General features: G+C 55.7%; 1 protein-coding gene across 1 annotated transcript in view; it reads left to right on the forward strand.

Moving 5' to 3' along the window:
* The window catches only part of LOC115341289 (basic proline-rich protein-like), a 98,503-nt gene that overhangs the window by 43,751 nt on the left and 36,778 nt on the right, over positions 1-17,974 (forward strand). Inside the window, exon 4 of the mRNA XM_030014007.1 lies at positions 8,254-8,296. Coding sequence (XP_029869867.1) covers positions 8,254-8,296 — 43 coding nt within the window. The remainder of the gene's footprint in view (positions 1-8,253; positions 8,297-17,974) is intronic.

The raw sequence follows: 17,974 nt of genomic DNA on the forward strand, positions 1-17,974 counted from the left end.
ACACATTTCCTTTTATTCCCCTCCCTTCCTCCTCCTTTTCATGAGCTATTTTCAAATGCCAGGAAGGGCGAGATCTGAGGGGAGGAGGAGTAACTGAAAGAAAAAAAAAGGGTGGTAAAATTATTTCACACATTTACGGGGGAAAAAAAAAGGTGTGGGTGTGGGGAAAGAGAACAGCTCCAATTCCCGCATGACAAAAAGCAACTTCATTCATTTCCCAACGTAATTTTATCAGGTAGAAAGATCTGGTTACATTTACGCAGCCCTACAGCTCCCAGTGATGGTCCTGGGGGTACCACTGGTCCCAGAGAGCGGAATTGTCCCTCCTGCTTTGCTGCCCTGACCTGGCACGGGTTTGATATCAGGGCTTCGGTACCGGGTGAGCTGGGGCAGGAGGATGCCGAGTGGGGAGAAAAGGAAGGATGAGCTGCTGAAAAACCTGGCTTTGGATTAAGCCAAACTTTTATCCAGCTTGGCCTCAGGAAGGGTAAGGGTGACGTTGCAAATATCGCCAGCTTCACGGGAAGCGTTTCTTCACACAAGGACAGTATGTTGGATGATTTCCTGTGTTTAATAAATAGGATTAAACCCAGCAACAACAGCGCTCGCTGAGAACTAGGAGTTCAGGTTGTGATAAACGCTTTAGATGGCAAAATCTTCTTATGCTCGATTGTTTTTCCATTTAGCTGGGAAAACTGGAAACAACTGTTTTGGCTTGATGAGAACCAATCTTTAAATGTGATTTGTTTGGTTCACTGGCCACGCTGACAAATCTCGTAGCCACTGGAAAAGAGAAGAAAAAACACCCAAACCGCAAAGACGGCTTTCCTGAGCCGCTCGCTGCTGTGATGCTAAAGATAACGCTGGAGGACTAATGCTCTGGCTGTCCCACATCGAAGACCTGTCCCCTTCATGCCGTTGTCTTCGGCGAGCTTTGGAGAAGACCCCTGACGGGAGGAGACTGGGGACCCGGCAGCAGGCACTAGCCTGCCCATCTCCCTGTGGGTGAGCCTGGGCGCTTGCAGCAGGCTGGCATTTCACACCTTGGGGAGGGTGACATTTTCTTTGCGGCATTTCCACGTTTGAAAGCTGGCATTTCACCCCAAGAGGAAGCTGGTATTTATAAGGCAGGGCACTGGCATTTCATTCATTGTTACCATCCAGTGATTCAGACAAGGTCTCTTAGCCAGAAAGGTCAGCTGGGTCTCTGCTGTTCTTTGCTGCTTTTCTTTCTTTTTTTTTTTCCCCCCAAGGGAAAGAGGGAAAAACAAAGCCAAGCCATGCACCAGAACTGCTGATTGCCATTCTTCTTGCCTTGAAAGTGAAGGTCTGCTATACTACATAAAAGCTAAGACTTTCCAAAGTCTGTCTTGCAAGGGTGTCTTTTGTAAGGCCCTTATTTTATTTTGCTTTGAGCTCCAAAGATGCAACCCAGAACCTGGTGCCAGGACGGTGTGGGTGGCACCAGCGTTTGCCCCGGTGCTGTGCTGGTGCTCACCATTGCTCTGGTAAACCTGCATCATCCTCTTTCTTGGCCTGAAGCACCGAGCTGAAGCCCACGCGGACCTTAATATGTTTCAAGGAGCCCCAAACGGCATCCTTTCTGGCCAAACACCAGGTTTTGTCCCCAGAGTTGCCCCGGGGCAGGTGATTTTGCATGGCCCCTTCCAGGGTGGGCGAGGGATGAGGAGCAGGAAGGGAAAAGCAAGCGCAGGTCCCCGCCGTGACTATGGGGCTCTTGTTGGACTGGGGCAATATAGATACTGCCAGGGCCTGGGGAACATAAATAAAATCAATAAGAAGCTGTTAAATTGTGCCTGAACCTTGCAAGGAACAGCGTGGGGAGTGCTGGCTTGCAGAGATGTATCTGCTGCCACTCCGCGGGCTGTGGCACATTCATTAAGTATCTTTAAGATGGATACACCCCCCAGTTCACCTCCTGCGAAAGCCTGGGAATTTATTTCCTCCTGAACCATGCCATCAATCACCGGTGACAGCACCGCCTCGGCACCGCACAGCTCAGCCGCCGAACAGCCCGAAAAGCGCAGGGCCGGCTGCCCTGCCTCGTTGGGAGGGGGCTGCCTCCGGCCCCCGCGCCCTGGTCAGGAGAAGGGGGATCCCGTTCCCCCGCCCTTGGCCTTCGTGGCGCCTTTTTGCACCGCTCAGGACCCCGCTGCCTTGCGCCCGCCCGCAGCCGGGCTCCGCAGCCCTTTGCCATCCGGCGCTTCGCGCATCCGTCTCTAAATCCCCGCAGGCTGGCGTGGAAGGGAGTTGATGCTGCCTCCTCCTCTCTCCCCTCTGCGGTCCTGGCCCCCTCCTCGGCACCCTGGCTCCGCTCCTGGCCCCGCGTTTGGCCCTTGCCGGGCGGGAGCTCCCGGGGCCCTGCACTACACGTGTAAATGCGAGAGCCCGAAGTCTTTGCGGAAAAATTTTGCCGTGCTCGTAGCTTTTATTGGAGCAGCCAGCCAGGAGCAAGACGAATCCAGCGACCCGGGGCAGTACGGGAGACCACGATCGACACCTGAGCTGCTTTGCTTTCCCTCCCTCCTCCGCCTGCTGTGTCAGCGATGCTTTGGACTGGAAAGATGTGACAGGTCCACTTAGCAGGAGAAAAGACCAGCTAGAGGGGGTTGAGTGACCCTCCTGCCCTGCACCCAGGACCCTCTTCCCAGCCCTTCCCGGATCCCACGGCCACCCCTTTCCTTCCCCGTGCTGACATTTCACCCTTTGGTGCTTTCAGCTGTCAGCCAAGGTGCCCGTTACTTCAATTTATGCAGAGACCTGGGTTTTACTTCTTCCTGTAATTTCTTCTGATGCTTTTAATTTTTTTCCCCCGTATCAGCTGGGAACCTACAGATTATCCCGTAAGAGCAGAATAAAGACTTGTCAACCTTTCTTACACGCTCCTTGAGATGAAAATAACTTCCTGAAGCCCTTATAATGCTTTATTTTCTGCTGCTTCTGCTACTCTGAGTATAATTTGACTGACTAAAGGATCTTGAAGCTAAAAAAAAATAACATATAAAGTAGACTAATAATGATAAAAACTGCTCCCAGGAGGCTGATAAGGGCCTGGAGACTCACACCCCGGCACTGCCTGCCAGGGCAGGCGTGAGCCCAGCTTTTGTTCCCCAGCTCCATAAGCTGGTGCTGGGAGTGGGGACAGACAGTCTCTGCAAAAATGGGACGTTTTTCAAGAGAAGAAAGGTATTGTGTCCCCTGTGATATGGAAATGAGCAGGGAGGTAAGGGCAGGGAGAGAGGATTTCTGATGGTAATGAGGCTTTACACTGGCTTTCTTGCCTTGCCTCCATCCCTCCCTTTCAAATGTAGGGTGGGTTTTCAAGGGCTGTTGTATTCTTTCCCTTGGATTGTTTGTCATGTCTTTTTGAACCCTGCCTGTTGTGGCTTTTAAAGATAAAATGCGGGAGCTGCAACGAAGGGGAATTTGGGGAGGGCCTGGCGATGCTGCAGGGGTTACGGTTACTGAGCTGGGGATGACACTACGGTGCTATGAGCTCTCGCAGGCGGGTTAGATGGGCTTGGGAATGCTTTTCCTCTCCCGTCCCACAAGCCTCAGCACAGCCAGAGATGGCTGTGACGTGAAGGCTGGTGGTGAAGGTTGGTGCCATAGCCGAGACCACAGCGGCTGTGCCATCCCCGACGACCCCGTCCCAGCTCTGCCATCCCCCTCCGCAGTGCTGGTGGAAACCAGCCCCCCATTGCTGCTGTCCCCACGCTTCTACGGGGACACTTGTAATCCTTGGACGTTGCTTGTGAGCAACCTTATAGCACCTCTTTTGGAGGAACAGCCTCTCTTCCCCTTGAGATAGCTGAAGACAGAGTATTCCTCTCCCTCCTAACTTAGCAGCTGCAATAGTACTTGTGACTGATGTGCCTTATTTTTAGTCTGAGCTTGTCTAGTTTCAGCCTCCAGCCACTAACTCTGGTCTGACATTTATCTGCTGCCGTGAGGAATGCTCCGCTATTCCAAACCCCTTCCTCATGTAGGACGATGCGCCGCTTGATGGAAAAGGGCTGGACACGAATTTCCTGTGCCCACAGTTTCTGGTGGAAAACTGAAGCTTTTGAGCTGAGCTCAATTTGTCGTGTAAAATACGTGCTCTCTGCTGCAGAGGTGAACTTTCTCCTCTGAAAAGCCGGTGCTGCAAGCCCACGGACTTAGACTGGGGGAACAAGGCGGGGAGCGGACAACCCCGGGTCTCGCCAGAGGAGCGAGGGAGCGTTGAATGAGCAGGAGCTGTTTCTCGGGCAGTCGCAGGGCTGCTGTCGCCTCTGTGTTGCGGACAGCTGCTGAATTGCGGTGCGGCCAGCAGCGCGGCGAGCCGCCTCGGCCAGGAGGGCAGCCCAGGATGGGCGGCCAGGGCTCGCCCTGTGCTTGACTGTCCGTGGTTTTCATCCATTGTTGATCCGAGGAACTTCACTGAACCTCCCAGGGCAGCTCGTCTGCCCACGCTGGGCAGCCCCCGTGGGCATAGGAGCTGCCTGCCCCTCCTGCCCTGCCTGCCCTGCCCGCACCGCAGCGAAGACCACTGAAATCTGGCTGATTTCAGAAAGTGCTGATGCAAAACCCCGCCGGGCTGCCGCGAGTCAGGAGGGCTCGCAGGTCAAATTCGCTGTTCAGGCAAGAGCTGTAAGCAAAGATGCCTCATGGTGAGCTTCGCTGGTGTTTATTCCCGAGCTCCCTTTTTAGCCAGAGCCCTTGAGCCACGCTGGTGGTTGCTCCCCCTCCGCCCGGCAGACGTTTGCTGCTCAGCTGTTTGATTTTATCCCTCCTAATTTTACAAGAAGTGACAGTAAATCTATCCAGTACGCACAGGACCGTGTGGGGTGTTTAAACAATCGTTTGCATCCAGATGTGCTGATAGCTTTGGGGTATCTCCTGACAACGTGGGTTGGTGCTGGATATATTACGCCATAAAAGTTAACGTTCAGAGTCTGACGTTCAATCTGAAAGAGCAAGCGAGTGCTTGGCAATGAGCTTCGCTGCGTGGGGCAGCCCCATCGCCAATGGGTGCCGGGAGGGTGTCCGAAGGGTGCCGGAGATGTCTCCCATCGGCCCTCCCCACAGGCACCGCTGCACCGCCATTTCAAGGCTCCCGAGCACAGCCAAGGGTACCTATACAGCTTGTCTCCACATCCAAAAAGCCCATTAGCCTGGGAGGAGGAGGAGGGAGAGCAAGGGGATGTGGCAGAGGAAGATAAGGCCGGGGAGCGGAGGATTTGTGGGGAGTTAATTGGCGGTGAATTGGCGTTATGCCCTGGCAGGTTCTCGTTTCGCTGGCTCTGCGCGGGCTTTGCTTGCACCCCAGCGCGGGGAGGGAGCATCTCCCTGAGCATCCCCACGTGCCACGGCTGGACCGTGCAGCGCGGGGCAGGGCAGGCGGGTGTCGGGGGTGCACGGGGAGGGGAACGCAGCCAGAGCGGCGGCCGCCCCGGCGTGTCGTGGCCACGAGTCCCCGGAGCGCAGGGAGCTGAGGTTTGCAGCTCTGGCGTGCGGCCCTGGGACCTCTGGCTCGTGGCAGGTGGCGAAAGGGACAAAGCAGAGGAAAACGAGGTTATTTCGCTGCTATCCCGCTGGTGATGCTGAGGGAGATGCTCCATTTTAAATCAAACCCAGATCAAAGCAGAGATGGCTCCTCTGCTGCTTGGGGATACATAAGGCTGTGTCTGAGCTCATAACGTCAGGGCAGCTTTTACTCCTTAAAGCCATCTCCTTGCTCCGCTTCACTCGTCTACGCTCACAGAACAACCCGGTACCTGCTCTGCGTCATATTACATCAGCTCGGAGGAGCTGGAAGGAGCTCGCCGTGGCTTCCCCTCTGGGCAGGAGCAGCGGCTGAGCTTGGGGCTGTGCCCGCTCTGAACCAGGGAAGGATGCTGATTCCACAGGAGGGTTATTTTTGAGGCTTCCTTGGGCACGAGGGCTGCAAAGCAGTGGTTTGCCACCCTGCTTCTAGGGAGCCAGGGTGCAGCGGGGCCGGGGGCTGGCAGCGCGGTCCAGCCCCGCGGGCAACGTTGGCATTGCGGCTTTCCTCTCTGCAGGGCAGATAGAGGCCACCGCCTCGGCCAAAGCAGAAATTTTCTGGTGCTGTTATTAACTCTCCAGCTTGGAGATAACAGCTCTTCTCCTGGTGGCTGGAGAGCACTCTCGGCAGCAACACCGTGACCGCTTAAGTCCTTCACCGTGGCCACTGTGTCCCTGGTGCGGCATGCCGGGGAGGGAGCATGTTCCTGCTCCAGCGGTCCAGGAACGTGACAGCGGCGCTGGACACGGGGCCAGGAGCATCCCAGACGGTTGCACGCTGGGTTTGGGAGCTGCCGGCGAGGCGTCAGCCCTGGGGATGTGGCTGCAGGCGCTGTGGCCCCAGCAGCTCTGGTCACCCTCCTCCACGTTCCCCCCCCGCGCAGAGCTGAGGGCCACCCGGGTCCCCAGCAGCAAGGGGACATGGTGGGACGGTCACCTGCAGGTCAGACTCTGCTCAGTCCGGGGGGGTCTGCAAGACCTTTTCCCTGCTTGTATTCCTTTGCACGGGCCTGGATGGATGAAACGGACTTTGCAGCCCAAAATCCCTTAATCTCCATTATACTTAACAGTATTAGCCAAACTACAGGAGTCATATACACAGTAATTGCACTCAGCGGAGGACACGCTCAGAATTTCATGCTGGAAGGAAACGTATTATTCATTTTTCTCCTGTCTCCTACCCATCTACACAGAAGTACATGGAAGTCATGATAAGGATACGTTAAACCCGCAAAGAAATGTCATAGCTGAAATATAACATGCTCTCTTGGCAATTAACCTGGGCAGCCTTGCAGGAGCTGCTCAGGGTGAAATCTGCTGAGTGTGGGGTCTAGCACTGAGGCAGATTTTCAATTTTAATTTATTTATGTTTTCTGAAGAAGCAGGCAATGCTAAGCACTGGTCCTCGAGCAGAGACCGAGCTGTGGGATGTCCCTTGGCTGTGTGGACCTCTGGGTCTTACCTGTCCCCACCTCCAAGAAGTCACCATGGTCCCCTGCGTGCAGAAGGGGCCGTGGATGTTGGCGCTGCCCGAGGACCTGCCGTGACCCCGAGCGAACACAACCTGTTGCTGGTTGTGGCTGATTTAAAGCATCCTCCCCCAGGACCTGGTGATGTGAGGAGCCAGTCCCTCATCTTTACAGCTGGGTGTTTGCACACCCCATGCCCGGCTCTACTCCTGTTTGCAGAGCCGATAACGGATGGCAGAGAAGACTTTATTGTCTGAGGAATACTTATGCAAACGAGCACAATGGCTTAATAGGGAACACCTGGAGAAATCTCCAAAGAAAGCACTGTAAATTCCCCTTCCCTTGGATTTATGGGGAGATTTTTCACAGATATTTATGGTTTCCCAGCTGCGTTGTTGTGACTCCTTAGCATAGATTTGCATGGCACGCTCCAGGAGCTGATGAGGCACTGGGAGAGGGGAGCAGTGATGGGGCAGCCCTGTGTTCATACTGGGACTGGAGTGGTGAATGGTTCCTTAATCCCTTGGTGAATTCCCACCGTATGCAGCGGCTTGCAGTCCTGCTGGCACTGGCCGAGCGTCCTGAGAGGCTGGTGAGCGAGGCTGGGTGAATTTAGGTGGTCCTGATGAATTTAGATGGTCTTGATGCAGCGCAGGTGGAGGTAACCTCCTTCCCACTTGCAGGGCCACAGCCCTGTCTGAGTGCGCTGGCTGGGAGGCACACAAGGCAGGGAAGGTTAATTTTCTTGCTCTTAGGGTTCGGCACCATTAGGCTGCTTTGTGGGAGCCCGTTGGGTGCTGGGACACCCCAGCCAGCTCCAGAGGCAGCACGGGGGCACCTGGATGCTGTGGCTGAGAGCACAGCCAGGAGCAACTGGTCCGAGCAACTCCGAGCTGCTTGGGGATACAGAAGGCTGTGTGTAAGAGCATATCCGAGCAACTCTGGTGATGTCCAGGACATCAACGGGCGCTAATTAAGTAGGATGCGTAGGCATCTCGTCTAAGACTTCGTTATTGCGGCATGTTGCACGGCAAGGCTGTGGCTTGGGGTGGCTGGGGTTTGTGGAGCAGTTTTGTGCCCTGCGGGGCTGGGCTCGGCGCTGCCGTGGAGCAACATGCCCCATCCCGCCCATGCGGGGCTGGTGCAAAGCCAACACTCCCCTGTCAACCTTTTAAAATGCCCGCTGCTGTCAACAGCCAACCCACTGAACCGCATTTCTCTCTCTCCTTCTTTCCAGGTTCCTTGCCTCGCCAGCAGGTCCTTGCAAGATTTCAGCGCCGGTAAGTGCAATAGCGTTTTCTCCTTGTTGAGAGCGTGCCGGTGCTAAACCATCGCGTGGTGCTGGAGGAGCAGCGGGGCCGGGCACCGTCACTGCTCCCCAGGCAGGTGTAAGAGCCCGAGCGTGCCTCTGCCGAGGAGCCAGCTCCCGACGCGCTTCACCCCAGCACAGACAGAGGCCCGCGTGCTAGCGCAATTATTTCCCCGCCACGTGAAAATTGGTTGAGATACGTTTATCAGTGCCTTTCCGTAATTTGCGAAGGGAAACTGCATGGGCATCTTCGATCCTTCCTGGGTAAACTTTAACGGATGGGAACTGAAAACTTCAATCGAGTAATTGGCGTGATGATTGCAATAAAAAGCCAGGAGGGCTCTGCCACCACCGCCCCGGCAGCTCTGGCGTGGGACTCAGGGGACCTTTGGAAAGATAAGAAAGTGAAGCAATGGGTGGGAGGAGAGCACAACCTCCCCGGGGACCTTTGCAGAGGAGCCAGGTTTAGCGGAGCATTTAGGACCTGGAAGAAATGTGAAAGTCGGAGGTTGCAGTCCTGGCTGCAAGCTAGCGTTGTCACCTGTAACCTTGCCAGAGGTGGGCTCCTCTCAGGCCACCCGCTCTACCACCAGCCACCCTGCTTGCTTTCTCCTGGGGGACCCAGCGGGTAGAAGCGTAGTATTTCCCCTTTCTCAGGCTCAGGTCCCTGTGCCACTCTGTGTTTGACGTTTTTGCACTTCCAAAGTCCCCATGGGTTTTCTAACCGTACACTTAACCAAGCAGAAAGGGTCCTGCTTGTGTGCTGGGATAAATTAGCAGGACTGTCTTGCAAGCAGCGGGGCTGCCACTTATTGCGTCGTCTTCACTCGCCTTTGCCCTCTTGACACGTTTTCTTTAAAAATATACTTATTTATCAAAAAAGCAGTTTCTCTGTTTGACGCTACCCGTCGGGTTGATAATTGAGTCCCACTGAAGGCATTGACACTGGCCATGTGCCCAAGGATTTGTCACTGTTGTCCCAGCTCGTGTGGCCCTGTTGAACTTGACGGTTTTTCTTTTCTTTAGCAGAAAACGGTTCACTAGCTGGAACCTAAAAACGTCAAAGGGAGGGGGGTTGTGGTGGTCTTGGGGTTTCAGGTGCTGCCAGCGTGACCTCGCTGTGGAACAGAGGTGCTCCATGATGGGGACACCACCGCCCAGGGTGTACCTGACTGCGGCATGGGGCAAACGACGGCAAACAAAAGCCTGCAATGACAGTTGCTTCTTGCCATCGCCAACCACGCATGGTGTTCTCTGGTCATCCCACCTCCGCCCGGTCCCTCCCCATGGTTTCCTAGCTGTGTTGTTTGACAGCTCCCCGGGCCGTTGTCTGCGCAGGAGCATTGGGACACAAGCTGCTGTGCCTGCTGTTGTGTCACCTGCCTTGTCCCCTCCCTGGCTGGCGCTGGTGGCATGGGAGGTTGTAAACCCTGGTGCCCGAGGGACTGGCCTCGTGCCCTCTCCCTGCGCATCCATCTCACCGGAGGGCGTCTGGCATGGCATTGCCTCACCCCAAAAACTACTCCTCCCCCCAAAACTGCGCAGAGACTCCTGATCTGTTGATGCTTTGCTTGTGGCGTTGGCGGCCTCAGCTGGGAGGGGTTCAGGTCCCTTCCCCGGCACTGCTTGCCCCCAAAAGCCCTTTCTGCTCAGCCAGGATGGCTGGGCTGGTGGGAGACAGGGGCTGCCGTGTGTCATCCTCTCTGGCCGTGTCTGCTCTGGGAGCCCCCGCTGCCTCGGCTATCGCGTCTGCCATGCACGTGCTATTGCTTGGGACAGCGATTCCTGCGGAGGACACGTGCAGCCTGAAGCTGGCTGGTCGTGCCTAACGCCGGGTGACGCTCTGGATGGGATGTCTGCTAGCGAAAGGCATCGCCAGCCGGGAGAGCCCGGAATGCTGGGGAGGCGTAGCGGTGCCGCCGGCAGGACGGACCCCGTCCCTGGTGTATGTGGTGGTGCGGGATGCGATGTCACCGTGGGAATTAAGAGAAGGGCTGCTTCAGCTGCTGCTGAAACGCTTGCAGGCTGCTCTGCGCCAGCACGTCGGACCGCCTCCGCCCTCGGGAGAGCTGCGCCGTGTCGTGCAAGCAGCGTCGCCACGTTGGGTGTCGCTCCGGCCTGCGGAGAAACTCCAGTGAAGGGATGGATGAACCGACTGGCCGATTTTTCCGTGTCAGGGCCGTGTTACATCAGGAAGTGAACATACAGCTCTGCCTTCCCAGGCAATTCCTGCAGGAGCAGCTCTGGCCGTGCTCCTGCCAGCAGCGAAGAGCGAGTGTCTCTGGCTGCAGAGTGAGGACAGGCAGGTCAGGACCTGCCAGTCCCCAGAAAGGAGGAGAAGGTGGAAAATGGCCTGGAGGAGGGGGCAGCTGGGGGAGAAGTGGCGGCAGTGGTAGAATTGCCTCTCCCGAAGCAACGTAATCGGCTCACGGCTTCTTCTCCCCGATCCTCTTACATCCCTCCCGTTGCATATCTCTCCCCAGACACGGCCGTGTGTGTTAGCAGAGATAAAAGCTCTCTTCCCACACGGGGCTCTTCCCCAGCATGCTTAATCGCCAGCCAACGTGGCAAACAGCCTTCCTGGGAGATGCCCCGGGCTCAGACCCTCGCTCTCCCTCCCTGCCTCCTGCCTTTTGCCTCCCGCTCTCGCTTTCCCCCGTGCCCCGGGTCTCCCTGCACGCCCCTACAGCCCGCGTGGCTGTCACGTGCCTCTGATAAATGAGCTTCATCTGCACCCAAAATTAATCACATTGTCATGCCGGCAGAGGATGAGGCAGCTGCGCCGAAATGCCTGAATCTCTGGCTAATTTATCACAGGGGCTGGATGCAGAGCCGCTCCGCAACTCCTGCCATGTGGGGACACGCTCCGGAGAGGTGGCCAGTGTCAGGGAGCCGTGAGGGCTGGGACTGCATCCCTCGGAAGGAGGTCTTCTCCTTCTTCCCAGAGCTCAGCCATTGATTTTCAACCAGGAGAACCTGGCAGGAGGTTGCTCGCATCCAGGAGGGCTGATGCTGCTGGTGACAGCCCGGCTCCTCTGAGCCACCTCGGACCTGGGAGCTGATGCGTCCTCCTGCACTGGAGGATACTCGGGAACCTGGAGCAGGAGACTACTGAAGAAAATGGATGTGGAGAAATTATTCCAGGACTTCCAAAACCACGGTGTTTGTGGACGGCGGAAGGGGGAGGCGCCCGGCCAGGCTGACGTGTCCTGTTCGCTTCATTACTACAGTGCTGCTCATCAGAAGCAAAGCTTTCGCCGGCTGTATGCCCACAGCACGCGTGCAGCCGGCGATGGGCCGGTCCCAACGCAGAGGACCAGCTCCAGGGCCAGGGGCACTCGGCTGTGCCAGCTCCTGCTACAAGACATTTGGGATGGGAGCTGGTTGTGGCGTTCGCTCCTCGTGTTGCACCAGGGATGCGCGTCTTTTTGGGATCCACATCATCCTGCTTGCTTGCTGCCAGCTGCTCCTCTCCATTTCAGTGTGGGTTTGGCTGGGCAGACCCTCTTTTCCTAGGTCCATCCCTAGGACAGACGTGGGTTCCTCCGATACGTTTGCTCTCGCTTGTCTTGTGGCAGTTAATTACCGATTCCAGACCAGACTCGGCTCTGGAGTGCTCGTTAACTAATTGGACGCCTTCCAGCAAGTCCCAGCAGTCCCTCCACGACGGGAAAGTCGCGCGTTCCTTGTCTGCTCCCTGATTGCTTTGTCCCCCCGTAGTCGATGGGAGCACCTTGGAAGAGGTCCTCTGGGGCTGCTCTCCTGGAGCTCGCAGGGGACTGCTGACAACACAGCAGATGCTTGCTTTGGGAAGCAAAACAACGGACAGCAAAGCAAAGCACCGTGTAGATGTCCCACACGGTGACTGATGGCATGCTTCAGGGGCTCTGAGCTGGTGGAAGAGGCTGAAAACCTGCTCTGCCCTCTGAGGGTTTCACTACGACTCTCTTTGCAGGCATTGTAAGATGTGGGTTTTTTTCCTCGTGGCCCAGCAGAAACGCAGGGCAACTGTTGTACTTTGTGATCTGAGACTCTGCGTTGCCCACGTTGTGCTGTCATGGGGAGAACTGGTCCCATGTTTTTAGAGAAAAGAGGCTTTTATCAATAAAAATCGAGCTGCTGGTGCTCCCAGCAGCTCGCCCAGACAAAACAGTGAATTGCTTTTGTTAGAACTTTAAATCTTAACTCATAAGGACATGGGCTCCCTTACACCTGCAGTAAACTGGCTTTCAGACAAACACGGCGTTTTGGGGAGGGGGAAAGGGCGCTCCGGGTCTCCTTCCGACACGTGCCCGCGACAGCCCCGTGGGGTCTCCGGCCAACAGGCACCGGCGGTTGCGGGCAGCTGAGCAAGAGGGGATGGAAAGCTCAGTCTGAGCATCTCTGAGCCTCGTCCTCAGACCTTGCAGCCTGCCGGGCCGACCATGGGGTTTTCCTCCCTCCTCATCCACATGCTTTAGAGTGGGTTTTGGGGCTGTGCTTGTGATTGCGCTTCCAAGCTCTTGGGAGAGGCACATGTGTGCATGACTGTGAGTGGGAGACATGTCCGACCTGATGTCCGTCCTTATTTTGACTCTGCCGGGAGCCTGTGGAGTATGATGCAGCCTTCGGTCAATGCAGAGGAAGAATTATTCCTCTCTCGGCTTGGCCGTGTGCTCAGAGCGAGCCGCTGGTGCGGGGGAGAGTGCTCCCAGGCGTGCCACCACTCACCCTGATGCCACTGGCGATGGGTGCTGGCGGTCGGTGCTGCTCAGCCTTGCTGAGGCTGCCTGCTTCACCGGGCTGCCTTATTCTATTCATATTCTCTTTTTTTTTTTTTTTCAAGTCAGGGCTACAGCCAAGGCTTTGTAGGCACTCCTTTGCCAAAACACGAGAGAGACTGGCTTGCGCCCCCGGTTGAGTGGAGATGCCAGGGAGGAGCCGGGGAGCAGCTGAGACGTTACGTGGGGAGTCGGAGGCGTGTGGTGACGCCTGTGCAAGAAATGATTCAACAGCCTGGGAAATAACAGCTCAGGTTGCCAAAGCGCGTGTTGAGAGGGTGGCAGGCAGCGGCCCTCGGGAGTCTGACAGCAGAGAAGAGCGATGTTGGGCGACTCCGAGACAAACCTTTGGCTTGGGTTGTCTGAGGTGGGAGAGAGAGGATCGGTCCCACGTCTCACCGAAGCGGCTGGGCCGCTGCGGGTGCTGGGACAGGGCAGGACCTTCTGCCAGAGCCCGGCCGGGACGGCCGCTGGTGGCTTCACTCAGCGCTTGCCGTTCCCTTGGCTGGGAGGGAGCCAGGGCACTGCTCGGGGAACAGCGGAGCGAGGCATCCCTGGGAGCACACAGGATGCTCTGGGGATGCTGAGCCACCTCGGCAGAGGCAAGCGCTCATCTGCCCAAAAAAAAAAAAAAAGGCTTTTCCAGTCTCCAGCTGCTGCCAGAGCTTGGGGAAAGCCAATTGTAGCTATTTTGAAGTGCTTTGCCACACGCTGCAGCGATTGCTGTGGAGGTGCCCAGGCCTTTTAGGACTCAGAGTTCAGTTTCTGAAAAGACCTGCTCCCTAGAAATTCAAATGAATTGTCTCTGCAGATCCCCATGTACCAGGGGCCAGGGCAACACTCAAGAACCTGCCAGGCAGGGCTGACACTGGCAAATTTGCCGCCTGTCTTTTCCTGGGTGCAAATAACTGTGCCACAAATGACTTAACTATCGGTTAACAGCCCTGTTTTCTGCTCCTTCAATCTTTTTTTCGGTGCCAAGGAACTGGAAGTGTTTCTCTGGGTCTAGTCCAGCCCCACGGCAGTAAATGGGGGTGTCAGCGAAGGCTGTGGATGGGCAGGGAGTGCCAGGGAAGCACTGCCCTGCAGAGCCTCAGGCTGCCGGCCGTGCCCTGCCCCGCGGCTCGGAGGAGCAGGGGACCACGACGCATCCCTGTCGGCACCCGGAGACAGTCCTGAGCCGTTCCTCGCAGGGCTTTGCGAAACAGCTCCAAGGCAGGTTCGTGGCGTCTCCTGTCCCTCTTGTAGGATCCACGTGAATGTCACACATTTTAGTGGCACTTGTATTTTCCTCTGGCCAGGCACGAATAACAGTATTTCGCCCTTGCACCCAGCGATGCAAATCCCCTGCACCCGCGTTTCGGACGGGGTTGTGCTGTGAAGTGCCCACCCGTGCTCCTCTGAGGTCTGGCTTTGGGGGTTCGGCACGGTTTGTGTTTCCGCGAGCCTCCGTGCTTTCAGGCAGAGCTGGAAACGCCAGCCTCTCTGGGGGGGCCGGTCCTGGCACACTTTGAAGCCAGCTCAAGGGAGCTGGAATAACCTGATACGACTCTGCGGAGCCTGATTTCTAGTCCCCATAATTAAACACCCAGCTGTTGAGATCTTTTATGTGTATTCAAATTGAAACTTGGCAGGCTTACGGGTAGCAGGGAGCTGGATTCGGTGACCAGGAAGATCTATTGTGCTCTTAAAGCAAACTCCATTATAGCCCAGCCAGGATGGGCAGGGATCTGAGCCTGCCAGGGATGCTTTTATGGGCCGAGCCGATGAGATTGGGTGGGAAGCTTTGCTGTGTTATTGCCGATACCCGGCCCATGGGCAGGGGTGAGTGGGGCCTGCCTTAGAGGTGGGGTGTCCAGAAGCCAAAAGGAGTCCCCAGAGCCCCCTAAAGCACGTAGGGGCCGCACGTTAGGCTGTGGTCTCAGAGGCTGAAGAGGGTTCAGATGCTGGAGATCTTCCAGGAAATGCCTGAGCTGAACCTGAGTATAACCACATCATCCCAGCAGAGCTGGCAGGAGAAGATGGCTGCTCCTCTGAACCAAACCCCTAAACCTGAGATTTGTCCATCACTGGTGATAATGCACCAAGGAGTAAATGTCACTTACAAAATTTATGGGAGAGATGCTTCGCTGGTCTCCTTTTTAAGGTTATACTAAAAATTAAAGCACATTTTCCCCCAAGGGGGAGCGGCAGGCTGTCACCGTAAAAAATGCCCCCATGTGTCGTGGAGCGGCATGCATGTGCGTGCACGCAGCGTATGCAGGGATCGGAAGGCAGGGCAGCACAAAAGGCACCACTCATGCGGCTGTTTAGCTGAGGAAAATGGTTATTTTTATACATATATTTTTATATTGTAATTTCCTGGCTGCATAAAAAAAAAAAAAAAAAATCGGAGAGTTACACAAGCTCAGAACTGAGTTCCTAGTATAAAAACCTAGTGCGTGACTTATTTATGCAACCGAAGCATAAACTCATGAGGGACGCAGGCAGGCGTGCTTGGCGTGGCCTCCCACTCCTGCTCAGGTAGAGCAAGAGAGCATCCCATCCCAGCAGGACCCGTGATTCCAGAGCCACACGGCCTAGGCACCATCAGCTCGCAGGAAATGTTCGTTTGATGTTAAGCAAGGGATCAGCTCGGCTTTGAGTGATGTTTTCCCTTCCTGCCCCAAGCCGTGGGGCAGCGGTTCGGGGTCCGACTCTCCCCAGCCGCTTGTGTGCCACGCGGCCGGACGGGGCTCTGTGGCTCGGGGACGTTCATCAGCTCCGGCAGCGGAGCTAATGCGATTAAGGACTTTTCTCGCCCTCCACTCGGTGCTCGTTAACATTTCCCTGCTAAGGCGTTTATGAGCATCGCTTCGGCTCGCGACGAGAGGAGCGTGCAGGCTGCACGGGGGAAGGCTCCGCGAAGGCTGTGGGTGCTGCCCGGCTGGCGACGGGGCAGCAGAGGCAGGGGATGCGGCCGGGAGAGCTGCCGCGCCGCGCCGTGCGATGCCGCCAACCCCAACGCTTCCAGCGAGGAGTCCTATTTATACCGGGGATTGGGAGCTCGGGGAAGGCAGATGCCCTGGTTGAGGGAGGGTGAGGCTGCCTGTCTGCTAGCCTGCGAACGGAGACCTACAAACAGCTTCTCTGCGGTGTCACAACCCCATCCTCTGCGCAGGCAGGGAGAGAACCCAATTTTGGAAGCCTCCTTCCCAGCTCCCTCGATCCAGGACCGGGAGAGGTATTTTTATTTGGTTTTACAAGTAGGTCTTGAGACACCTCTAAGTGGGTGCTTCATAGCCTGCATGCAAATAAAACCCTCCCGTGCGCCGCACAAAGCCCTTCACAGCAGCAAGCCGCAGGCTTTGCTCTGCTGCCTCTGCCCTGTGCTCTCCTTTTGCTCCGTGTCCCTGTCCAGTTCCCCTGGGGACGCCTGCAGCAGGCTGCCACAAAGGCTGACCCGTGCCCAGTGAAGTTCGCTTGCAGAAGATGCTTCTAGACTTTCCATGGTGGGTCCCAGATGGATGGGGTTGGTGGGGTCTTTTCATTCTGGGGGAAAACTGAGGAACAGGAAAATAAAAATAGGTTTTTTTAAATAGAGCGTTTCAAGAGAAACGTCCGACTACTGCAAAAGGGGATGTTTGGGTTGTGTCCCGCTGCTCAGCCCTGGTCCCTCGTGCATTCGTGGAGCACGTGGAGTCCACCTCCAGCCCAGGGAGGTGAGGGCATGTGGAGAATATGGGGTAGGGATGTGGGGTGCTTCGTTGAATTGGAGCCAAACTTGGTTGTCTTTTTAGTCACCTGAAATGTGTCAGTCTGCGTTGAACCAAAGTAGAAAAGCGCCTTTGATTATTTTTTTCTGAATATTTTAATTCTTCCACCAACAAAAAGTGAATTTCCCATGGAAATTGCATTTTCTGTTTGGAAACAGGTTGTTAACACACCGATCGGCACTACAGAAGGCTGCTTTTCCAGGGGCTAATACCTAAAGATCGACTGATTTCAATATCTAGCAAGATGCATCCTCTGATTCAGCCTTTTCCCTGCATCATCGGGGCTTTTGTGTTTTTCCTTTCTCCCACGTGGATGCTCCGGAGCCTCGCAAGACCCAGGCTCCTGCTGCAGCCTGGCTCAGCTGAGCCGAGGAAGGCCTCTCCTCTCTATCTGTCTGCCTATTTTCATGAAACCTCCAGGAACTTAATATCTTTGAGATTTCCAGCTGTCACTCACATGCTGTTGAATTTGACTGCTGAGTTGGAGAGTAATTAGGGGAGACAGACAACACACGGAACACGTGATTGCACAAACCTTGTTTTCTTCAGGAAACCATGCCCCCAGAAATTTAAAAACCCCTAAAAATCCCTCTTTTCAAATTTTTTGCCTTGTTCTACCTGCACGTAGCTGTTGACAGTGGCATCTAGGGGGCGTGGGCTGCCCTGGGGTGGTGACACCCAGCACTGGGTGCTGCCGTGGGCAGGATGGGTGCTGTCATCCCCGCAGTCCATGGGGACACGGCGCTGAGCGCTCGGCGCGATAACTTTGGTCCTTCTGCTGTGACGCTGGGTCTGCATTAAAGACATGGCACGAGCATCTCCAGTGGTGCTGTGCAACTTCAGGGCAGACCCATCAACTCAGAGCCATCCTTTATAAATAAATGAGACTTTAATGAAAAGCACTAATTGTTAACAGTCTATTATACTGCACATTAAGGTGAGATGTTAGCAAAATAGCGGAACATCCGTTGAAAAACCTGTTAAAATACTGAATGGCGCTGCCATTAAAGGGACTTTGGCTGGTTACTGAAGGTGGTGGCTTCAGCCCTAGGTCAGTGTCCCGCTCCAGGACGCGTTGGTGGGACAGGAGGTCTCGAATAAAGCAGCCAGTGGTGGGTTTGGAGGTGATGCCCG

Source organism: Aquila chrysaetos, chromosome 5, assembly GCF_900496995.4.
Source record: "Aquila chrysaetos chrysaetos chromosome 5, bAquChr1.4, whole genome shotgun sequence".
NCBI classification, from domain to species: Eukaryota; Metazoa; Chordata; class Aves; order Accipitriformes; family Accipitridae; genus Aquila; species Aquila chrysaetos.